The 25920-nt window shown below is 38.9% G+C and overlaps 1 protein-coding gene across 3 annotated transcripts in view; it reads right to left on the minus strand.

Annotated features, from left to right (window-relative positions):
• TMTC1 (transmembrane O-mannosyltransferase targeting cadherins 1) overlaps positions 1-25920 on the minus strand; it is a 289708-nt gene that overhangs the window by 51155 nt on the left and 212633 nt on the right. For all 3 annotated transcript variants that reach the window (XM_030938685.1, XM_030938684.1, XM_030938683.1), the window contains 2 exons: positions 25656-25769; positions 10330-10473 (listed from right to left, as the gene is read on the minus strand). In XM_030938685.1, the coding sequence (XP_030794545.1) occupies positions 10330-10473; positions 25656-25769 (258 nt within the window). The remainder of the gene's footprint in view (positions 1-10329; positions 10474-25655; positions 25770-25920) is intronic.

Consider the following 25920-nt stretch of genomic DNA (forward strand, 5'->3'; position numbering starts at 1 on the left):
CACCTGTCACGGAAGCTATGCTGATGCTCAGGTCTTAAAAGAAGGCAACTGAGCAGAGAGACGAGCGAGGAGGTGGCAGGTCATAATCATGACCCCTGTAAAGTGTCAGTGGGAGTGAGAGAGTGGGGAAAAGCGAAGGGAGGACAGAGGTAAGAGGTTAAGCTCAAAGAGGAACATTTCAGAGTTCAAGTGCTAGAGAACGACAAAGTCTGCGTCATCAAAAAGCCAGCGGCCCGACCATGTTGGTAAATGCCAAGGTAGAGCATAAATGGGGGACCCTGAAGGGACAGAAGCCCAGGAACTGGGTGATGGATCTACTTGCTGAAGAGGACAGCATAGTTTGGTGAGCAATGGAGAGTCACTGCCCTGGTGCTCAAGTCCCTGAGGATGATGGAAGAAGGTACAAGAAATTGTGAAATGGCAGTGATGGGGATGGTGTTATGAGATGCTGGACTGGGCTTTAAAAGAGCAGGGAGAAAGAGCTGGAGAGAAACACACATGATTTGGACAAAGATGAAGGGGAACAAGTGTAATGGGATTGGGACTAGCGGTAAGTAAAGGTGGAGGGAACAGGTCACTACCACAGGGGTGGAGAGTGGGGAGTAGAATTTCACACTAAGAAGAGGATACAAAAAATGCCCATCTGAAGCTGATATACTAATGTGGTAGTAAGGGTGTCGAAAAGTTTTCTTTATCCATGTGGCTGGCATTGTCTACTCTCTGGGGCTTCAGTTAAAAGGTAGAGAAAAACTACTGTCTTGAATGTATCAACTTCCTTTTTATGAAATAAAAGGTTGTGTGGCTAGTGCCAAAGGTGTGAGGAAATAGATCCCTAGCACTTAAAGATAATGGTTACCCTAATTTCTGTCTCCTAATATTTTTTAGATATTCAATTTTCTAAAGGATCAGACTAAAGTAAATCAAATATATGCTGTTGTCAAATTCATCTTCTATATAGTTCAATTATTGGACATTCTATTACATCTTCCTCTGAGTTTTGATTGTAAGATTTATTGTAATACCTACATAACACTCATATTCTATTATGTGAACAAAAGGTAGTTTTGGCAATAAAGGAGGTATGACATGGTTCTTCAAGAAGTTCTTTTTATATTCCATTTGAGTAATAGATACCAACAGCTATTTTAACTGAGCATTCACAGAAATATTTTTCCCATATCCTGAATTTAAATATTCTATTGTATTCTCTTGAGCCATCAGGGACTTCCACTCTGTTCATCCATAAAAAGTTCATGCTAATCTTGCCTATTTTCTTTCTTCTTCTTCTCTCTCTTTTTTTTTTTTTTTTTGACATTTTAAATTCTAAGCAAAGCCAACAAGAATTAACATAAACGAAGAAAGATGCTGGCATGGAAAGCTGCTTCTTATCAACCTCTCACACTGTAAATGTGCTGCACAGCATCATAACACAGTAGCTGCAAAGTCCAGTGAAATGGTCATAAAAGGGGCCAGATATATTTGGATAACACTCAGTGAAGTCTACTGCTATGAATGAGTCTAAAGCCGTCTGTCATACAATTCCAAGAATTCAAATGAGTTGCTATAAGATTGCTTGGATGCTCTGACAGGGTCACATCTTATTTAGAGCTTCTGGCCTAGACAAAGACTCATACTTCTTTCAAAGTCAAGGATATTAATAAACATCTGTGCTGTCCAATATAGTAGCCACAAATTACATGTGGCTGTTGAACACTTGAAATATGACTGGCCTGAGATGTGCTGTAAGTGTAAAGCACACATTGCATTCCAAAGATTTCATTTAATAAAAAAGAATGCACACCATCTCAGTAATATTTTCAATTTTTTACATTAAATATTAAAAATTATGTTTTAATATTAATCACATGCTAAAATAATAATTTGAATATATTAGGGTTCAAATAAAGTCTATGATTAAAAATTTCACTTTTTAAAATGTTTCAAAATATGGCTACCTAAAAAAATGTAAATTACATGTATGGCTCTCATTTCTACTGGGCAGTGGTGCTGCAGGCTGTAGCCCAGTTTTCAGCTGGGCCACAAGGAGGCAGTAGACTGTGGTGGTTACGGGCAGAAGGGACAGGGCAGATCTAGGTTCCATTCTGTGTCTCCTATTTCCTCATTAAGGGACTTTGGCATGTTACTTATTTTCTCCAAACCTTAGTTTCCTTATTAATCAAACAGGAATAATGATAGTGCTTCCTCTCAGGGATTATGAAAGATAAACTGTTCACATCTAAAGAGATAACTTGGATTCTCAGAATGAGCATTAAGTTCCAGATTATAAAGAAGGATACAATTTTTAAAAGTTAACTCAATAACTCAAAAGTTAACTCAATGGAGAAATCAATATTGTATACATCTTAAAGTGAATAAATAGTAAAACATATTAAATCAAACCAAATTTAAAGTGTTTTTATCCTCTTCTTGCTTTTGACCCATTGCTATGGCTCAGAAATGTATTAAGGTAAGCAGAACTAAAGTTCAGTTATCTAAGTGCTGTTTTCTGGGTCACCTCTCTCTGTTACTTAGCAACATAACCTCGGGGTGATGTAAATCAAATTTGCTGTTTCTTTAAGAGAGACGCAGGGTGGTCCTTTCTCCCAGAAGGCCATGCCATTAGACAATTTAATATTATGTAATGTTTGGACTGGAAAGCTATTTGGGCACATGGGTAATGGAAAGTGAACAGGAAAAGGTGTTCAAGGGCAGGGATTCAATCCTGGCTGTGCCATAGCCTGAGCCAAGGTCACAGAAAACCTCTGAACCTTGGTTTCCTCACCAGTAAAATGGTGATGAGGAAGGCAATATATCTCCTAATACATCGTTTTAAAGATTAACTAATGAATATTAAAAGAACCTTATCTGTAAACTGGAAAGCATTTCAGTGTTAGCTCAGTCATATAATCCAGCAGACTGAAATAATGATAAGAGCCACTTGGCTCTATGGTGTAACAGGCAAGAGGAGGTAAACAAGGGTAACTTGTTTGGACCTCTGTTAACTTCTTAGGATCTTATTTTCTCTTCCTTCCTATTCACTGTAAAGACTCATTGGAAGGGCATCACGAAAAAAAGGCACTCAGGAAACAGCAAAGTCTTATACAAATGTAAAGCATTGTTGTTGATTTGGATCATCATCAAAAATTGATTTTTACTAAAAAAGAGAGGGGAAAAAAATCCTATGTTGGTTACCCAATAACTCCTCTTACTGTGAAAAGTAGTCAGTGCCAAATTCCAAAACACATTTTTAACTCACATGTACTAATTTAAGATGTTAGCAGTGATAAGATGTGAAACGAAAAAGGAAAGTTAGAGCATCCATCTTTTGCTCAGGCCTTGGCAAAATGAAACTTATAAGAATATCTGCCATTATTTTCAAGTAGAGCCAAATTCAGCACCATATTATGATCGTAACTGTAGAATAGCATTCCTAACAAGAAATGTGATTTTGTAGCCAAGGCTTTACATTTGGCTTCTGTGGATAAAATACTCATCTGTATGATTTTTTAATGTAGCGCTATATAATCCAGGTACCCCAAAAGACATTTACAGGATTTTATATAGCCAGTACATTATTTGGGTTCTTAAAGAGGACATATACAGATGTAACAATGACTTATTAAAACACAAGTCCTTAGAACTTCACATAAAGAAATAATAAAAGTAGCAGAGTGAAATAACAACATGATAAAGATCTGTATCTAGCCATCTACAATAAATAGGTCTAATTTTTGTCATGCTGTTTGATTTGCTATTTTTAAAAAGAGCCTCTTAGAACAAAAATATTTTTTCCACTACAGTTGTACACTTGTCTTCATTATCAGTTGTTTTTCTTTTCTTTTTTTTTTTTTTTTTAATACACAATTAGTTTTAATATCACTGTTAGTAGGGATTTGGGCATGGAAAAAGACTGTTGAAAAAAGCAGAGCAGTGTATTAAGGTGGGTCAAAGAAAATTACAAATTGTAGACTTAACAATAATTCAAACCTATATTGTGCTATAAATATACAAAGAAGCAGGCCAGACACAGTGTCTCATGCCTATAATCCCAGTACTTTGGGAGGCTGAGGCAGATGGATTATTTTGGCCCAGGAGTTTGAGACCGGTCTGGGTGAAATGGCAAAATCCCATCTCTATAAAACATACAAAAAGATTAGCCAGCCATGTAGGGGCATGCCTATTGTCCCACCTACTTAAGTCTGGGAGGTAGAGGTTGCAGCGAGCCATAATCACATCACTGAACTCTAGCCTGGGCGAATGAGCAAGACTGTCTCAAATATACAGATGAAATAAAATATATGTATAAAGAAGCACACTGAATGTGTTTTATTTTCTAGTCTACAGTCTCCTCATTCTTTCAGGGGCTCCTCTTATCCCATATAGGATCAATTTATTAGTCACACAGAAAGGAATCCAATGGAAGACTTATGTTTCGGTATACTAGGATCCAAATGTTGCCAATTTATCAGCTCTAAAATTTATTCAATTTCACACCAATTGATTTTATATTTCACTGCTTCACAATCTGTAAATAGTTTAGGATTCAGTTCCATCATTCCTTTTTTTTTTTTGAAACAGAGTCTCATTCTGTCACCCAGGCAGTACAGTGGCATGATCTCAGCTCACTGTAACCTCTGCCTCTCAGGCCCAAGTGATTCTTGTGCCTCAGCTTCCCAAGCAGCAGGGACTACAGGCAGGAGTCACCAGACCCAATACTTTTTTTTTTTTCTTTTTTCTTTCTTTCTTTCTTTTTTTTTTTTTTAATTATACTTAAGTTCTGGGATACATGTGCAGAACGTGCAGGTTTGTTAAATAGTTATATATATGCCATGGTGGTTTGCTGCACCATCAACCCATCATCTACATTAGGTATTTCTCCTAATGCTATCCCTCCCCTTGCCCCCCATCACCTGACAGGCCCCAGTGTGTGATATTCCCCTCTCTGTGTCCATGTGTTCTCATTGTTCAACTCCCACTTATGAGTGAGAACATGCGGTGTTTGGTTTTCTGTTCCTGCGTCAGTTTGCTGAGAATGATGGTTTCTAGCTTCATCCATCTCCCTGCAAAGGACATGAATTCATCCTTTTTTATGACTGCATAGTATTCCATGGTATATATGTGCCACATTTTCTTTATCCAGTCTATCACTGATGGTTGTTAGGGTTGGTTCCAAGTCTTTGCTATTGTGACTAGTGCTGCAATAAACATATGTGTGCATGTGTCTTTACAGAAAGATTTATAATCCTTTGGGTATACTCCCAGTAATGGGATTGCTGGGTTAAATGGTATTTCTGGTTCTAGATCCTTGAGGAATCACCACACTGTCTTCCACAATGGTTGAACTAACTTACACTCCCACCAACAGTGTAAAAGCATTCTTATTTCTCCACATTCTCTCCAGCATCTGTTGTTTCCTGACTTTTTAATGATCACCATTCTAACTGGCATGAGATGGTATCTCATTGTAGTTTTGATTTGCATTTCTCTAATGACCAATGATGATGAGCTTTTTTTCATGTTTGTTGACCACATAAATGTCTTCTTTTGAGAAGTGTCTGTTCATATCTTTTGCCCACTTTTTGATGGGGTTGTTTATTTTTTTTCTTGTAAATTTGTTTAAGTTCCTTGTAGATTCTGGATATTAGCCCTTTGTCAGATGGATAGATTGCAAAAATTTTCTCCCATTCTGTAGGTTGTCTGTTTGTTCTGATGATAATTTCTTTTGCTGTGCAGAAGCTCTTTAGTTTAATTAGATACCATTTGTCAATTTTGGCTTTTGTTGCCATTGCTTTTGGTGTATTAGTCATGAAGTCTTTGCCAATGCCTAGGTCCTGAGTGTTATTACCTAGGTTTTCTTCTAGCGTTTTTACGGTTTTAGGTGTTACGTCTTACATTTTTGTATAAGGTGTAAGGAAGGGGTCTCGTTTCAGTTTTCTGCATGTGGCCAGTCAGTTTTCCCAACAGCATTTATTAAATAGGGAATCCTTTCCCTATTGCTTGTTTTTGTCAGGTTTGTCAAAGATCAGATGGTTATAGATGTGTGGTGTTACTTCTGAGGCCTTTGTTCTGTTCCATTGGTCTATATGTCTGTTTTGGTGCCAGTACCATGTTGTTTTGGTTACTGTAGCCTTATAGTATAGTTTGAAGTCAGGTAGCATGATGCCTCCATCTTTGTTCCTTTTGCTTAGGATTGTCTTGGTTATATGGGCTCTTTTTTGGTTCCATATGAAATTTAAAGTAGTTTTTTTTTTCTAATTCTGCAAAGAAAGTCAATGGTAGCTTGATGGGAATAGCATTTAATCTGTAAATTACTTTGGGCAGTATGGCCATTTTCACAATATTGATTCTTCCTAACCATGAGCATGGAATGTTCTTCCATTTGTTTGTGCCCTCTCTTATTTCCTTGAGCAGTGGTTTGTAGTTCTCCTTGAAGAGGTCCTTCACATTCCTTGTAAGTTGTATTCCTAGGTATTTTATTCTCTTTGTAGCAATTGTGAATGGGAGTTTACTCATGATTTGGCTCTCTGTTTGTCTATCACTGGAATAAAGAAACAGGAATGCTTGTGATTTTTGCACGTTGATTTTGTATCCTGAGACTCTGCTGAAGTTGCTTATCAGCTTAAGGAGTTTTTGGGCTGAGACAATGGGATTTTTTAAATATACAATCATGTCATCTGCAAACAGACAGAATTTAACTTCCTCTCTTCCTATTTGAACACACTTTATTTCTTTCTCTTGTCTGATTGCCCTGGCCAGAACTTCCAGCATTGTGTTGAATAGAAGTAGTGAGAGAGGGCTATTGAATAGGAGTGGTGAGAAAGGGCATCCTTGTCTTGTGCTGGTTTTCAAAGGGAATGCTTCCAGCTTTTGCCCATTCAGTATGATATTGACTGTGTGTTTGTCATAAACAGCTCTTATTATTTTGAGATAACGTTCCATCAATACCTAGTTCCATTAATTTGTGATAACATTCCATCAATACTCATTGAGTGTTTTTAGCATTAAGGGGTGTTGAATTTTATTGAAGGACTTTTCTGCAGCTATTGAGATAATCATGTGGTTTTTGTAATTGGTTTTATTTATGTGATGGATTACTTTATTGATTTGCATATGTTGAACCAGCCTTGCATCCCAGGGATGAAATCGACTTGATCATGGCACTAAGATTTTTAATGTGCTGCTGGATTCAGTTTGGCAGTATTTTATTGAGAGTTTTCTCATCGATGTTCATCAGGAATATTGGCCTAAAATTTTCTTTTTTTGTTGTGTCAAGATAATGCTGGCCTCATAAAAACAGTTAGTGAGGAGTCCCTCTTTTTCTATTGCTTGGAATAATTTTAGAAGGAATGGTACCAGCTCCTCTTTGTACCTCTGGTAGAATCCAGCTGTGAATCTGTCTGGTCCTGGGCTTTTTTTGGTTGGTAGGTTATTAATTACTGCCTCAATCTCAGAACTTGTTACTGGTCTTTTCAGGGATTCAACTTCTCCCTGGTTTAGTCTTGGGAGGGTGTATGTTTCCAGGAATTTATCCATTTCTTCTAGGTTTTCTAGTTTATTTGTGTAGAGGTGTTGATAGTATTCTCTGATGGTAGTTTGTATTTCTGTGGGATCAGTGGTGATATCCCCTTTATCATTTTTTATTGTGTTTATTCGATTCTTCTCTCTTTTCTTCTTTATTCGTCTGACTAGTGGTCTATCTATGTTGTTAATCTTTTCAAAACACCAGCTCCTGGATTCATTGATTTTTTGAAGGGTTTTTTTTTGTGTGTGTGTGTCTCTATCTCATTCAGTTCTGCTCTGATCTTAGTTATTTCTTGTCTTCTGCTAGCTTTTGAATTTGTTTGCTCTTGCTTCTCAGTTCTTTTAATTGTGATGTTGGGGTGTTGATTTTAGATCTTTCCTGCTTTCTCCTGTGGGCATTTAGTGCTACACATTTCCCTCTAAACACTGCTTTAACTGTGTCCCAGAGATTCTAGTTCGTTGTGTCTTTGTTCTCATTGGTTTCAAAGAACTTATTTATTTCTGCCTTAATTTCGTTATTTACCCAGTAGTCATTCAGGAGCAGGATGTTCAGTTTTCATGTATTTGGGCAGTTTTTAGTGAATTTCTTAATCCTGAGTTCTAATTTGGTTGCACTGTGGCCTGAGAGGCTGTTTGTTAAGATTTCTATTCTTTTGCATTTGCTGAGGAGTGTTTTACTTCCAATTACATGGTCAATTTTAGAATACATGCTATGTGGTGCTGAGAAGAATCAACAGAATCAATATTGTGTTGATTTGGGGTGGAGAGTTCTGTAGATGTCTATTAGGTCCACTTGGTCCAGAGCTGAGTTCAAGTCTTGAATATCCTTGTTAATTTTCTGTCTCATTGATCTGTCTAATATTGACGGTGGGGTGTTAAAGTCTCCCACTATTATTGTGTGGGAGTCTAAGTCTCTTTGTAGGTCTCTAAGAATTTGCTTTATGAATCTGGGTGCTATTGTATTGGGTGCAACTATATTTAGGATAGTTAGCTCCTCTTGTTGCATTGCTCCCTTATCATCATGTAATGCCCTTGTTTGTTCTTTTTTGTTTATTTGTTTGCTTGTTTTTTTGAGGCAGAGTCTCACTCTGTCGCCCAGTGCAGTGGTGCGATCTTGGCTCATTGCAACCTCCGCCTCCTGTGTTCAACTGATTACTGTACCTCAGCCTCCCAAGTAGCTGGGATTACTGACACGTGCCACCATGCCTGGCTAATTTTTGTATTGTTATTAGAGATGGGGTTTCACCATGTTTGCCAAGCTGGTCTTGAACTCCTGGCCTCAAGCCATCCTCCTACTTCAGCCTCCCAAAGTTCTGGGATTACAGGCATGAGCCACCATGCCCAGCCCATTATCAGTTGTTTTTCATCATTCTCAGTTTTTATCAAATTTTAACAATGCTATCGAATTTGAAAAATTAATTTTATTTAGTTTTCTGACTTCTACTTTATTTCTTTCACTTTATTTCATTGTATTTTCTTGGCATTCATTTATTTTTGTGTAGTGTTTCCTTGATTTTGTGTTCAGGCATGTGGATAAAGCCATTCTTACACATAAAACTTCAGACCTAGGATGGAACCTATCAGTTTATACTATATTAGACTGTTCTGTGATTAACTCGCTCCAAGGCTTCTGTTCAAGTGAGATTTTTAAAAAACATGCATTAATATGTACATTAGTAAAAAGATTCAGTATCTATGGGAATCTGTAAGAGTCAAGGAATAAAAGGAAGGTGAAGAAAATGCATCATACTGAGTTACTCAGCAATGGAGACAATCCTGTTAGGTAGAGGAAGAAAGGACTAAGTGAACCATTAGCTTGAAAGTATTAGAGAGGCAGCCACATGTGCCCTCTAGAAGCTAAGAGATGGAAACCAATTCAGCAACCATGTGGATTAGATAAACATATTATTACGCTCCAATTCTGGTCATTTTTACCTTTTAAATTTCCATTTCTGATGTTTGTTAACCTGCTTTTTTTCTTTTTTTTAAGTTTAGAAGCTAAATTCCATAACTACCACCACTATTACTACTGTCATTGTCTGGACCATCACCAACATGCCTAGACTATATTCATAAACACACAAGATGCAAAAGCACCCTTTATTGTAGTCTTCAGTAACTTCAATCACACTATCAACCTTTATCAGGGCAGCAAGTAAAATGCAAACACTAGAGGTTATGTCTGAGAACTATTCCTAAGCACCAAAGTCATCAGTACTAATTCCCACCACTAATTCCAGCAAGCCTCACTTTATTTCTCACCTATAACACAAACTGGGTTGAAGTATGGTTAACTATTTGTCTATAACTTCAGAGAATGCTGCCTTTCCCAAAGTATATTATGGAATATTTGTCTTGGAAAATGCCTTCCCTCTACACACACACACACACACACACACACACACACACACACACACACAAAGAAAAGACAAAAATGACTATCCCACAGTCCCTTCTTGAAGATTCACAAAGAATATTAGCATATTAAGGCTTCTTTCCATAAATAAACAATCTGTTTAACTCAGCATGTTCTCAATTTATCTGACCATGTAACACTTTTCCATTCTTACTCCTTTAGAGACAATCTATGAAAGTCTTCCAGAACTACTATTTCCAGAAAGACACTCTGGGAAATACAGCTTTTGACTGATAAGGAATAGAAACTGAGATGCATATTACACACTGCCAAAGTCTGAAAACCCTAATTACTTAGCTCCAGCAAGAGGCAAGTGCAGCACAATCAAATGAGTGTTGAGAAGGAAAGGGTTTCTTGGAATCACAAGGCCACCTGATCGATGTCCCACTTACTTGAGAAGATTACCCAGATTGAAAAGGGCCCGGTTATGCTGTGGATGGAGCTGGAGAGCCCTCTGATAGTACATCTTTGCCTCTGCTGTGTCTCTCGTCAGTGTTCCAAGGTTGTTCAGCGCACTTGCATGGCGTGGATACAACCTGAAAAGTTAAAAATATTAAGCTGTGATGGTTCAGAAACTTCTAAGTTGGGCACAATTTGCTTGTTCTTTTTTCCCTAGGTATGAACAGCCAAAATGAAACACTGAATTATTCTTGTACTTGAATGGTTTGTGTACAATCTTACTGGTCAACGACTTTTGCAGGTGAAAGTATATAATTAGGGCAAGGATGCACATATTTATAATTAAATAATTATTAAATAGTACAAGAATAAATAGTATGTGGATCTACCAGGGTTAAAGACATTTAATAAGATTGCTTTCCATTTCTTGTGATAGAAAACCCTCCTTGCCTCAGGTGCTAAGTTTCTAGCCTGAGTTTGTGGCCTGGTGGGGCCTCTGACCAGCTGCCTGTGCAGGATGCACTATGTATACCAGATGCTGAGTGATCCTTTGAGGAGGAATCTTTATAAACATCTTAAAAAAAAAAGGAGTTTTGCTCTTGTTGCCCAGGCTGGAGTGCAGTGGCGCGATCTCGGCTCACTACAACTCCGGCCTCCCAGGTTCAAGCAATTTTCCTGCCTCAGCCTCCCAAGTAGCTGGAATTGCAGGTGTCCGCCACCACTCCCAGTTATTTTTTGTATTTTTAGTAGAGACTGGGTTTCACCATGTGGGCCAGGCTGGTCTCGAACCCCTGACCTCAGGTGATCTGCCTGCCTCAGCCTCCCAAAGTGCTGGGATTATAGGCGTGAGTCACCACACCTGGCCCATAAACATCTTTGGATTGGAGCATTAGTAAGACTGCCATGACTGAGAAAGGATGATATATAATGTGACCCCATAAATCTAAACTTAATCTCCAAAATGCCTCCTCTTCTCTTTTTTCTATTTTATCTCATTTCCCCCTTCCTACTGCAGTTTGGTTCCACCTATCCCGGTACAGTCTCAGACAGAAAATACTAAGAACTTAGAATACTTAAAGACAAAAAAAGAAAAAAACAAAGGTAAGATGAAGTAAAAAAATAGCATTCCTAATGTTCAAAAGCAAATGTAAAAGAGTATGAGGTGGACATCAGTGTATCAAATTTATACTGATTAAGGTAGGAAGGGAACCAATTTATTTCCTAAACTCAAAACTATAAAGACGCCAAATCCACACAGCTCCATGATGTAATTGTTTTTGATATATTCAGAGTGGACATAGTTAGCAGTCTGGTAGGTTTGTTCCACCTTTGTCACCGAGTACTTTGAATAAGCCGGTGGAGCTGGCTTTTAATGTAGAAATGCCAAGATAATGCCCAAGTAATAAAAATAGGATCTGTACTTGTCAAGCCCCTTGACAATAAAATGCCATGCTTGCTCCCTTTTCCGTACCTTCTAAAAAGATCAGTTTAATTCTGGAACAGAAAAGGTTCCTATTAAAAGGACAGGGAAGACAAGTTGCACAGCTTTTTAATCTTTGCTCTACCCAGAGTCTCTTAAGTTTATTTGACCCTTCCCTACTCCCTTACAGAGCAGCTATAAACATCCCTCAGAACTAATATTTCCAGGAAGGCACTCTGTAATATTCCTCTTGACTGACAAGGGCTAGAATCAATTCAAATGAATATTACATCCTCCCAAAGTCTGAAAGCCCTAATTATTCAAAGAAGCTTTGGAGGCTGTTAGGAGAGAGATCTTTAGAGGAAGTCTGGCAGAAAGCACACTGACCCAGCACATGCGCTGTTGTTTGCTTCTCTCTGATCACATTTAATTAGCACAGACAACTTAAGGGTCTCTCATACTGGCCCCATCACATCCAACTTCAGTTCCTGGAAGAAAAGCGCTTGGTGCTCTCTCTGAGATGCTTTAGAAGATATGAGGCTATGATGAGGGCGAAATATGTTTCTGTACCTGTTCCTTCACTCTATGCCCAGAAAAGTGTCCTAAGAAGCCTGTGTCTAAGAATTACTTTGGAAGTGGTTGCTGAGCACATCACAGCCAGGACTCGAATTCTTCTAAAGAAGCTTTGGTTTTTGTTTGCTTTGTATGTTCAGCAAAGCACTGTAACCATCAAAAGATTTAAGGGTTGTCCAGTGCATGTGATGAGGTCAATTTCCATACTCCTTATTTCCTTTACAACAAGCAGTAACAGAAAGCATATCTCAGACATGTGTCTTCCTTTTTCTTAGAGGAGATAATTAAGACTTTCTCTTTTTCTTATTTCTTTAAGGCTCTGAGCCCTTGAAATGAACTTCTGAGGTGAAAACACTAAAGGAAAGGACAGGCTAAATTCAATAAGACCTTACACCATGGGATCACCCATGTAAAGTGCCTGTTTGCTCTGCAAGCAGCCGGTCATCTCCAGTAAGTTTTAAGCCCAACTCCATGAATTTTATATTCACTCATGACCCCGCTGCCATTTAAATGAACAGTCATGTATTTCAAAGGCCACTGACTACAGAAATGGCTTTCTCTTTCTCTTTTGTTTCCTTCAAATCAGAAAAGAATTCAAGTCCACCCTGAACTCTTAAAAACAAAAGTGAATAGTAAGAAGAGAAGTAAAGAGAAACAGAAGCACTATAAGAGAAAAGGCCTTTACTATGCCTTGTGCTCCAAGAACCAACTTGGAGCTGCAGAAACGTGATGCTCAGGAAGAGGAACCAACTATAGTCAGGGAAGAGGTTCTATGTTAGCAAAGAGCCCCAAATCCTTGAGGAAGGAGACTGCTGATATTTACAGGGACTCGCTGACTCTATAACCTAGCAAAGCTCTCCACCTGGAAACTGTGTAGCTATTGCTTATTCCTGGCAATACTAACGGCTTGCTAGCCATTAGTATTAATATCCTTTCTCTCTCTGGGTATCTGAGGAGGCTCACCTAATCACAAGCAAGCTTTGCATTATTTATGAAACCAAGCTGAATTTCATTAAAAGGATTCTTAACAACCAGGTCAGAAAAAAATATCTAAAAAAAAAAAAAAATACAGATGTAAATATTTTCTTAAAACACACACTCTACAGCAGACCTATGCAAGGACAAAATTTATTTTCTGTGTTTACTGTTTAAATGAATTTGCGTTTGAATTAACTTGGGCCTAATTCAATCCTGATCTCTCCAGGAAGGGAATTTTCTATTGGAAAGATGAATAATTTAAGAGATGTCTACGTTGCTACATCAATTGTCAGAATAAATTAAGTCCATCTTGACTTTAACTTCTACAGGTATGTTTTACAAATGTCCTGATAGTGGTTATTCCCTTCCCCATCCAGAAAACCTCAACAAAAGGTTTGCTGAAGTGGAGCAGTGGGGATTTTTCAGGGCTATTTTTTCAGGCCTGATTTTGTAAGAGCACTCACTGGATTTTCTTTCTCACAGTATTCTTCAACATTGACTTGTTTATGAAAATTCTTTTGCTATTTATTATTATTTTTATTTAATTTTAAAAATTTATGATAGAGAAAATGAGTTATATTGTCCAATTGTTTTGGGGTACAAAGAAACTCATTATTTCCTCACTAAAAAAGAAATGTATGGGGCCGGGTGAGGTGGCTCATGCCTGTAATCCCAGCACTTTGGGAGGTCCAGGCTGACAGATCGCTTGAACTCAGGAGTTTGAGACCAGCCTGGGCAACATGGTGAAACCCTGTCTCTACAAAAAAATAAAAATAAAAATAAAAAACACGTACATATAGAGATGTGGTTCTATGAGTTGAAGAAAAATTTGTGTTCAAGTATTGGGTAGTTTAGTTTCTGGATAAACAATAACCATTTAAGCATTTTAGGGGTTCTTAATTTTTATCTAGTGACATTTCCTCAAGTAGAATTAATAGATTAGGCAGTCAAGGACATTATTCCTCTCATCTCATCTCTGAAGAATGAATGTCAACATGTTAATAGGAGAAAGTTCCTGGGAAGGAACACTTGTCTAAGCAAATAATAGAAGGCAGGAACAATAGAAAATGAGTTCCAGAGGACCTAGGATGTGTAAATGGTACTTTACATTTTTAAAGTGCTGTCTCAGACATTGTCTCATTTACCCTTCAAAATTGCTTAAGTAGAATTACTGTACTATTTATTTTACAGTTGAGGAAAGGGAAACACGGAGAAATTAAGTAAATAATAGGCTATAAAAAAAGACATCTCAGTCACTTGAGCCTAGAGTTTGAGGCTGCAGGGTGCGATGGTGGCATCACTGCACTCCAGCCTGGGAGACAGTGAAACTCCAATTTTTAAAGGAAAAGAAAAGACATCATAGAAGCACCTGTGTTCTTAAATGTCAAGAAGGCAGCTGGCTCCTGTAAATCTGTTTTCAAACTTCATTTGTTATTCAACATTCAGCAAATAAATTAGAGCTTCATTTGGAATAATTCTTTTCATCTTCTTGTTTCTTTGGCTAAATCACTCAACTATGCTTTTATAGGAACTAGTTCTCAGTGGCAGAAGTGAAATAAACTCAATACCCAGAAAGTTTGGCTACTCAGAATCTTCACTGCAAAAATTTGTCTTCTGACATACAAAATAATCATGATGTCTCTGAAAAGCACAGTATTGTGGAAAGCTATTTGGGATTAACCACACTCAGTAAGTGTGTAAGATTTACATACATGCTTTCTGATTTACCCTTCTTAAGCATTAACCTTACCTAAAGATCCATAGACATAAGCTGTATACGAATAAGATCAAGTTTTGAATTTTATGTCAGTTATTTACTTTAAATTTTGTACAATCTATTCCAAAGTTAAGAATGCTGTTTACTTTTCATTATCTGAGTGCCTTATATGGCATTTCATTGTTCAAATAATATTGAATGATGTGCTCTAGCTTGCAACTTCCTTTCAGAGTATACACACCCTGATTTATTTTCAGGGTGTGTATACTTGTCCGATTTTCATACCACATATTAATTTATTTGAGGTTAACTATGCTAAGGTCAGATGTTTATTTTCTATTTCCTGTTGAGAAAATAAGAGTCCAAAAGAAAAACATGACTGAGAAAAACATTCCACCATAAAACATGAATTCCACTGAATTCCACTGGACTGAAAAATATACAAAATCAACTTCATTTCAGGAGTTGACAGCATTATTTCCAACCATATTAGTCTGTGGCATATTTTAAGTGCATGGTTCCTTTATGTTGCAAAATTTAAGTCATCATGTTACTAAATTGCACTTGAGTAAAACTGATCGTTTGATTAGTCTGCTTGTTTAATTGTTTGAAATTGCCATTAACACCTAGCAAATGAGTTTTACCACTTTCATCCTGCACTGTGCTCCTTCCGATCCATTACAGATAGCCTTGGGGAAAAGCCTCAACTGCAGTTCAGGGAAATGTGACGCACTCTTCAAGAGGGGCCAGCTAAATCATCTGACCTTGCACAATGGATGACCTCCAATAGTGATGTAGAAGGGCTCCTCCCAGTCAGTTTTCCAAGACTATGCAGAGTAAAGCCATGGCTCTCGAGTGCCCATAGGAAATGAATCATTTTAAATGGCTGAACCTGATTCCTCAGAATGTACCGCTAGAGGCTGGGAAGTTTACTGAATTAAGTATTTCTCTGTTCCTTTAAATAGAAATGGTGAACATAATTAACCTTTCTCAGAGGCTTGGGGTGAACTTTGGTTTTTGTGGCAGGATAGATAGGAAACTGCTTTGGTGGAGTGGAAAAATAACTGGATTTGGAGTCAGAAGCCATGAGAGGCATTCCAGCTTGTGATTTTGAATTTATGTCTGTGCTTTAGTTGCTTTCTCTAAAAAAGTAAGCTTAATAACATATTGACCTTCTCTGTGAATAAATGGGCTTCTATGTGAACAAATGAGATGGTGGATATAAAAATATCCATCATCATACCTGTTACACTACATACATTTAATATTTTGGGGTTAGCTGCAGGACCTCTGGGTGGTTTGACTGGCTCCCTCTGTAGCCCTGATGAACACATGCCAGGCTGAAGCAGCCAGTTCTCCTTCCTCACATGGATTTTTCATCCTCGGAAAAAACACTCTCTTCACTGTTGCTGATAGCTTTCAACTTGCTCCCATCAGTCAAAATTACATCCATTATTTCTTCATCGCTACCTTAGTGAACACTCAAGTCATTCTGTGTCCATCTGTTTCTCCTATACTGAGAGTTCTCAGATGTGAAGGGCAAGTAACCCTCTCCATTTTAAGAATGTGGGAATGTTCTTTGTCAAGCACTCCCTCCAAAGCCTGTCAATCCTTCATCATCTGAAGCAAATGATCTCCATAGGCACCAGAGCAATTTTCTCCAAGTTTTTCTGATATGCTCAAGACCAAATGGAATTCCAGACACGTGTAATTGAAAAAGCTATATCCAAGGTTATAAGGACATTCAAAATCCTGAGTGGTTCCTGTGTGACAGATCAATGTGCACCTGGGATCCTTGTTCCACTAACACTTCCTAGCATGAGTGCACTCTGGTTGATGGATTATCTCAGAGAAGAGACAATGGTGTATGTAGGAAAAGTATGTTCGTATTCCTAATTAATAACTGCCAAGTAAGGAGATCAAGAGGAGTGGGGAGAAGAGTGGGCACATTTTCAATATCCACCACAGGAACTGGGTATTACTCCTGATATATAATGGGCAGGAGCTAGGGCTGTGAAACATCTTGCAATGCATAGGACAATTCTGCATAAAGAAAAGTTGTTCTGCAAAATATCAAGAGCTCTGTCATTGAGAAACACTGTTTCTCCTTATGGAGTTGTTCTCTGACTCTAAGATAACTGTGATAGAGATTTTATGCATTATGTTTGTCCAGTCTTTCTTTTCACAAGCACACATTAGGCACGTACAATGTGCCAGGTTGTTTGCTAAGGGCACAGAGCAGTAAAAAGAAAGTTGTCCTTGCCCTCAAGAGTGCCCTGTGGTAGAAGAGAGACAGGAAAACCAACGGACTCTAATGCTCTGTAAGGAGAGCAGACAGAGCAGTAAAGCTGAGCAGGAGCTGACAGGAGCATACAGGAGGAGGGCAAATGAGAGGTGCCTGAGACATTCACCAAGGTTTTTCCAGGAGAGATGATGCTTTACTGGGAGGGGCAGCAATAAAGGGGACTGGGATCGCAAGGGAGGGGTAAGAGCAGGAAGAGGAAGGAAAGGGTTCCAAGGAGAGAAAGCAAAACCAAACAGAACTTGAGAAACTGAAAGGATTTTATTCTGGCTGAAGCAGAGAATGGAAAGGAAGAAAATAAAGGACAAGGAGCAGGTTTGGGGTAGAAGATGACCAGTCGAGTTTGAGGTGCAGAGGGCAATTCGTGAAAATGTCCAACTGGGTAGACGGCTCTGATCATCAGGGGAATGATAATGGTAAAGTCATAGATTTGAAGGTCAACTAGCATATACAAGATGCTAACTGAAGCCTTTGGGACTGAAGAAACCCCTTAGAAAGCAAAGATTGAGAAGAGAACAAGGTGTAGGGAAGGAGGAGAGGGTCCTGAGAACTCTTCCATTAAGGGTTGGTGGAGGCAGGACAGTCTAAAGAAAGAGCGGAAAAAAGCAAGACAGCATGGTGTCACAGATGCTAAAAAAGAATTACTTTAAGGAGGAAGGAGTGGTCATCAAAGTCAAATGCTACTGAGAGTTAGGTAATTTGATGCCCAAGCACGGTCCATTGGATTTATCTGCATGGAGGCAGCTGGTCACCTTGGGGAGAGCAGTTTCAAGGGTGGGGAGGGAGCTGATGCCAGAATGTAGTTGAGTGAGTAATGAGAGAAAATGAGGAAGATATTGCAACTTTCTGGGAAATTTTGACACTTGAAAGGCAGGAAGGAGATAAGGAAGCACACAGACGAATGGCAGGAGGAGGGAAACAAGAGATGCAGAGCCGCTGGTTGGTTGGTTTCATGGTAGGAGCAACTCGAGAATATTTAAATATTAATGGGAAAGTGCCAGGTGAAGGGAAGGAAGCAAAGGATTTAAACAGAGGATTATAAATAAGCTCTGAGAAATTAGAAATCATGGAACCTCGAGCAGAAAAGAACAGATTAGCCTTAGGGGTGAAAAACCAGCAGGGCAGTAAAAGAGGAAAATCTGAATTAGGGTTCTCCGCAGAAACAGAAGCAACAGGATGTGTATATTTAGGGAGACACTTATCTTAAGGAACTGGTTCTCATGATTGTGGAGGCTGGCAAGTCCAAAATCTGCAGGGTAGGCTGGAAGGCTGGGGACCCAGGGAAGAACTGCAGTTAGAATCTAGAAGGCAATCTGTGGGCAGGATTTCCTCTCCTTCCAGGGAAGTCTGTCTTTTTCTGTTAAGTCCTTCAACAGGACGGATGAGGCCCACCCACATTCTGGAGGATAATCTGCTTTACTCAAAGTCTACTTATTTAAATGTTAATCTCATCCAAGGAGTACCTTTGTAGGAACATCTAGAATAATGTTTTACCAAATATGTGTGTATCATGGCCCATCCAAGTTGACATGAAATTATCTATCACAAGTCTACCCCTTGCCAATCTAGCACCCAGGAAGAGGAAAAGATAGAAGTAATTTAGGGTCTTCTGCTATTGATGGCGTTTAGGTTTTACATTATACCTCAGTTACCTTTTAAAACATTCTAGGTAATTCACATATTTTAAAAACACAGCATAAGGCTGGGTGGAGTGGCTCACGCCTGTAACCTCAGCACTTTGGGAGGTCGAGATAGGTGGATCACATGAAGTCAGGAGTTCAAGACCAGCCTGGCCAACATGGTGAAACCCTGTCTCTACTACAAATTCAAAAATTAGCCAGGTGCGGTGGCAGGTGCCTGTAATCCCAGTTACTTGGGAGGCTGAGGCAGGAGAATTGCTTGTACCCAGGAGGCAGAGGCTGCAGTGAGCTGAGATTGCACCACTGCACTCCAGCCTAGGCAACAGGAGCGAGACTCTGTCTCAAAAAACAAACGCAAAAAAACCACAGTATAAAGAAGTTTATGTGTAGCATTGTTCCATTCAACAAATATTTACTCAGTGCCATGTTCCTGGCACTCTCCTCCATGCTGGGGATAAGGACAAAGATTTCTGCTTTCATGCGGTTTACTGGGTAGAGGAGGGACACAGACAATTAACAAAATGATAGGTGAGTATAGCGGAGGGTGATAAATGGAGAACAATGAAACTAAGAGGGAGAACAGGGGATGCTGGTGGTATCTGCAGTCTTCAGTGGGGTGGCCCGGGGGGCCTGATGGAGAAGCCGATGACACATATGAGGAGTGCTGAAGGGTGTGAGGGAGGCAGCCATTGAGGTAAGTGGGAAAGGGTTCTGGGAGAAGACAGCAGAACGCAGAACCCCTGAAACAGGAAGGTGACGTGGCTGGCATGCATGTGCCTGCAGCCCAGTGTGGCTGGAGCCGAGTAAGCAAGAAGAGCAGGAGGTGGGTCATGGAAGTAAGGTGGCAGGCGGTGCAGGGCGAACATGGAGGCTGCTGCAGGGCCTCCCACTTTCCCTGTGAGTGAGGTGGGTTAGCTGGAGCCTTCTGAGCTCCAGATTGCTGTGAGTGGGGCTCCAGTGGGGCTGGTCTTGAACTCCTGAGCTCACGTGATCCACCCGTCTCGACCTCCCAAAGTGCTGGGCCACCCCACTGAAGATCCCCGAGGCTGCTCTATTGAGAACAGACTGAAGGGAAGCAGGGCAAAGTTGAAAACCATGACACCAATTAGGAGCATATTGCTGCAGTCCAGGTGAGAGGCCGTGGGGCAGTGGAGGTGGAAGGAGGTGGTTGGATTCTGTGTGTTAGTCACATTTACTGAGGGTGTCATTGCCCTCATTGCTTAAGGATATTGCTTAAGTCTTTTATATGAATCATCTGGTAATCCTCCAACCCTATGAGGTAGGCAGCATCGCTATTCTCATTTTTAACAGAAAATCTCAACCCTATTTTGCTAAACCTGCCATATTTACTTATACAAGAAATCACAGCTGGTGTGAAGTTCCCCATCGAAGCTGAAGTGCATATTCTCCCGGCTGCTAGGAGTGTTGGCTGCTGGCAGCTCAGAGTCCAGCTCCTCTCTGGGCATTGCTCTCAGCCTCGGGGAGTTGCCTTCCCAAGGCTACACTCCCGTCCCGGATACAGCGATTGGTTGAAACAGGGCCTTAAAGATAAATCTCTTGCCTCCATTCATGACATCTCTAAGGGGACATCCCAGTTCCAGAGCTCCCCATGGGATCAGCCGAGGCCTCTGTTGGAACTGCGTTCTACTCAACATCTCCTCTCTCCTGCTGCCCTGATGTTCCTGAGGGTGCTCCTTAATAAACTTCCTGCTTGCAAATCTTTGCCTTGGATTCCGTTTTCTGGGGACCCATATACAAGAGAGTTTTTAAGATGAAAAAGTGATCTAAGATAGCCAGAGAAAGTGAAACTTCTCTGAAAATAAATTATGGAGATTTCATTTTGAAATTCAGTTCATAAGTATGGCCACAATGTGGCTTAAATTCTGTTGTTCTTTTTTTCTAAATGAAATAATGTTTAATTTCCTGAGCTTATGAATAAAACTGCTAGATTTAATTAACACAGCATATATATAGTGAGAATATAATTTCGTCAACAAGAAGCAACAAACATAATTTTGTGTCTACTTGTGATACTAGAAAGCATATTTGAGCTTTTATACATGAAAATACCACATCAGCTGAAGAACACATCTCCACTTGTTAAACCTGGCTAAAAAATGGTAATTGAAATTTTAATTCCTTCCAGAAATACATGGCAGCTGGTATCCAAGTCCACCTGTGGTCATGAGAGAGTTATCTTAAATGTTCACCTAAAATAGGTTGTGTGAAGGACTTTTTAAAATACTCATTGACTCCTGATTTTTTAAACATGTTCAGACTTCACCCCAAGCTATGCCTTAGGGTCTGCTTTATTTTTTTGTTTGAACATGACAGAAAATAGTTTTATAAACCATATTATTAAAAGGAATTATAATAAAGTAGTCTTACTGATATACTCAAGGTATCAGCAAACAATGGTTAATTAGACATGGGTAGATTTCTTTAGACTCTAATGATACGGTGTCTCTTCAGTATTCAATCTTTTATCACTTTCTTTTTCTGCATACACGTATTGCAGTCTAATGCAATGTCCTTACAAAGTTCCTGTGATCCATATGGGAGGGAATACAAAGAATTATATCAATAGGCACTATTATCATAACAAGTCTCTATGTTATGCATTAAACATTCTTGGGAAGCCGAGACGGGTGGATCACGAGGTCAGGAGATCGAGACCATCCTGACTAACACGGTGAAACCCCGTCTCTACTGAAAAAATACAAAAAAACTAGCCGGGCGATGTGGCGGTGCCTGTAGTCCCAGTTACTCGGGAGGCTGAGGCAGGAGAATGGCGTAAACCCGGGAGGTGGAGCTTGCAGTGAGCTGAGATCCGGCCACTGCACTCCAGCCTGGGCTACACAGCGAGACTCCGTCTCAAAAAAAAAAAAAAAGAAAGATTTTAGTTCTATCCCTTCCCATGTGTTAGGCAACTAAATAGTGAGTGAAGATTTCTTTTGTATAGGAGCATTAAAAGCACAAAACAAAATTTAGTTACATCAGGAGAAAAGAGCTTGGTCTTGCAAACTGATAAAATTTAAGTGTGACAAGGAATTATTTCTATGGAAAATAAGTAAATGCTTTGAAAATGCTCAAAAAGGAAAGATGTTCAAAAAATCACTGCTGAATTAGATGTAAAATAATTGTGAAAGACTGGAGAAGAAAAATTAGAAAAATCTCAGTCTACTCAAATTAAGTTGCAAATCTCTTTAAATTTTTCTTCCAATTTTAAATATCAAAACTGAGACTCATAGCAATGAATTAGGAGGTGGTTTTTGCAGATTCTAATTAGAAGATTCTTACTCAAAGAGAAGGATTTGATTTGACATCAGAAGATTGGTGAATGGATGTACATTTGAAATTTCAGTGTTAAATAAAATACTCAAGAGTTTGCTTGTTTTATGATTCTCTATTTTTAACCGACTTTTAAAGCTATTTGACAAAGTACACACGTGGCCAAGTACACATCAATATCTTGCCTTTATTCAAGGAGAATCACTATTTCTCTTTTGGGGCTTATGAGCTGAGGCATTTCTTGGGAGTTTAGTGTAGGAAGGGCTGACTTGCTGCGTGGTCTCTGGACTTTCTACTCCCATCACACAAGGTAGAATGTTAGAAACCTTCTCCAGGGTAACTGAATGGTCAGAGAGCTCTGGAGGCCTATGGCAGATCTGCCAGTGGTTTTCTGAATCTCCAACATAGATAATCCCAAGCTTTACATTATTGCAGGAGTTATAAATGTGAGAACTGCCCCCACAGCAAAGCAAAGCTAACACTTGGTGTTTGTTGAGGATTTAAGAAAAGGGTTTTGACATTTTTCTTTGATGATTTGAATCTTAAACTGAATACATGACCTTAGATGCAATATTTTCCAGGGGAGATTTCCCTTGTACTACAGAAATATTATAAATGAGGTAAAGAGGAAGGAGAAGTCAGTGGTACTTCCGCATTATTCAAAAAATAAAAAAAATTAAAAGAAGCAGAATATTCATGTCATACATAATTACTAACTTATTATAGTGCTATTTTCAGCATTGTAAGCCAGCCAAAAAAAGACTGGTATAGGTACAACCCTTATGATTAATTTCACCATTGCCTTTGAGATCTATTCAGTCATTACAACACTAATGGATAATTGCTGGAATTGATTTCAGATAATAGCGCCTTTAACCTTGCATTTCCCTAATCACCCTCTTTCTTGCTGTGTGCAAATATGAAAAACATCAGATACTCTAAAGTTGAAGTAGAGGTGGAGCAGCTGGAAGGGAGAGGAATCCCTGTCTCAGCAACTTCCACAAAGAAATCGCAACAGCAAAATAAGGGCAATCTTCCAGTCACCAAGGATAAATAATCATCAAAATGATGAATAGCTCTGGTATTTTCCTTTTCCCTCTAACACAAAGAGTGACAATCTATTTCTTAAAAACAACAACAACAACAACAACAAAAATACCCACATCCGTTGAAAATTCACCACAGAAGTATCCACAGGAAAATGCTATTTTTAATCAGAAGTATTTTGAATCCAGTTTGAGAGCATAAACTGTTTCACTAATTACTATATGTAATATATTTATAGCTTTAATCATTTTTCCCCATGTCTCAAGGGACATATTTCTTCCAGAAGCACAGTTGCTGAAGCAAACATTTATTTGTATTGTTTCACAGCAAAGAAACGGAAGTACCCAACCAGCTACTATAATTCTACAAAATCAACTGCCAGAGAATTTTGTTTAATTTATACTTTTGCTCCAAGCTGTGCCTGAGGGTCTGTCTTATTTTTCTTTTTGAAGTTGAAAGAAAATAGTCTGTTATAACAAAACCAATTAAAAAGATACTGATACACTTCCTACCAACCATGTAAGTTTCAGGCAAACTTACTGCCCTTTTCCTCCCTTCAAGAATGCCATCTAAAATTGATAAATATTAATTAATTATTAAAGCCAAAATATACTTTTATGTACCCTTGAAGGAATATGCCTTTTAAAAAATGACATTTCCTCATTGCAAAAGGAATAATCATTGTGGAACACCTGGAACACACAAGAAATTATAAAGGAAAAAATTAATCTATAATCTCACCCACCAGAGATAAGCATTATGAATATTTTGGAAACTGTCTTCTGATGAAAGAATAGAATTATTGATTAAATCTTAAAAACGACCTTCTATTCTGTAATAAAAAACTTCTTCAACAAAAAGCTTTGATACAGTTATTCCTCTGGAACTTATATTTCTTGTAATATTTGGGGAAACAATTGATAGCAAACTTGATATGTATGGTTTAAAACTTCTGCCACATTAGGCTGGGTTTGGAGACTCACGCCTGTAATCTCAGCACCTTAGGAGGCTGAGGTGGGTGGATCACTTGAGGTCAGGAGTTCGAGGCTAGCCTAGTCAACATGGTGAAACCTGGTCTCTAATAAAAATACAAAAATTAGCTGACCGTGATGGTGCATGTCTGTAATCCCAGCTACTTGGGATGCTGAGGCAGGAGAATCACTTGAACCTGGGAGGTGGAGTTTTCAGTGAGCCAAGATCGTGCCACTGTGCTCCAGCCTAGGTGACAGAGCAAGACTCTGTCCAAAACACACACACACACACACACACACACACACACACACACAAACAAAACCAACTTCTGCCACATTTGTCATGTTAAATATTAAGTAACAGGTCCTAAAGTCTAAAGGATTTTGATTGATAAGCAATATGCTTGTGTAAATATAACAATGACACTCTCAAAATAAGCCTTGAGACAATCCAAGTAGACACTTCAGTGAAATGCATGATTTGGTTGGTAGATGTACTTTAAGCATATCCCAAAGTGAAACCGTCAGAAAATTCAACCAAATGTAGGCAGTCAATCTGTAGAGGCATGAACACATCTTTAAAGGCTTCTGTGAGCATCATAGTATTTGATAAAAGAGAGGATTAACCTTGCTTTATTTTGCCTATAATTGGAGCTTGCCAGGTAACTATAACTGGCTGGTTGGGTACTTCCGACTGGCTAGTTGGGTACTTCTGCTTCTGATACTAGCAGATTGCTGCTAGTAAGGCAGAACTTAAATTTTTAATTTCTTCTGAAGCCATATCTAAGGGTATGTTTAGTATTTTCTCTTCCATTGGAAGACTAAAAGGAGAATGTTAATACACACACACACACACACACACACACACACACACACACACACACACAAAACTAATGTATCCCCAATATGGTAATCAACTGTCTTATCATTTTCTTTCTGTTTAATACAACTTTCAGGGCATTTAATTTCTATACTCAAATGTCTTCATGGAAATACTTTCAGGCATAGGATGTCTAGGGCTTTCTATATGCATACCATTAAAATTCATTGCAATAAATACCATGAGAACTTACCAGTATGTTTTTAACAACCAACTCTTGTTAGCATGTATATATTCAACTGTCAGTTCATTGTGTAATGTATAGCAATGAAAAGTTTTACAAGAAAACACCAAGACTTAGATGCAAGGTAGAGTTATTGCATTAATAGCAGACTTGAACACTGAGCCAAAAGACTCAGAGTCCAAGAGCTACCCCACCTCCAAGGATCAGTTTACTGTCAAGAGAAACAAACTCCCCCTCCATATACTGGGAGGGCCAAGTGAAATAAACAACGGTCTTTAAAGCACAAAGGCCAACACCCTCCCTGTATGGCGCTTACTTGAGAGCTGTTCTGTAGTGGTAGATCGCTTCCTTGTTCCGACCTTGGTCCTTCAGGAAATTGGCATAGTTGTAGTGAACCTTGGCATTGTGGGGCAGAGTTTGAACTCCAGACCTAAAATGAATAAATTTTTAAAAATGCAACAAAGAATATCATTGTCAGATTCCTTTATGTTTTACTCAGTTTCACGAACCTGTATTTGAAATGCCCATTGTATTCTAAAACAAGGCATTGTAGCCTAAAACAAGGCTTCCAAAATTTATGA

Source organism: Rhinopithecus roxellana, chromosome 10 (assembly GCF_007565055.1).
Source record: "Rhinopithecus roxellana isolate Shanxi Qingling chromosome 10, ASM756505v1, whole genome shotgun sequence".
Taxonomy (NCBI): domain Eukaryota; kingdom Metazoa; phylum Chordata; class Mammalia; order Primates; family Cercopithecidae; genus Rhinopithecus; species Rhinopithecus roxellana.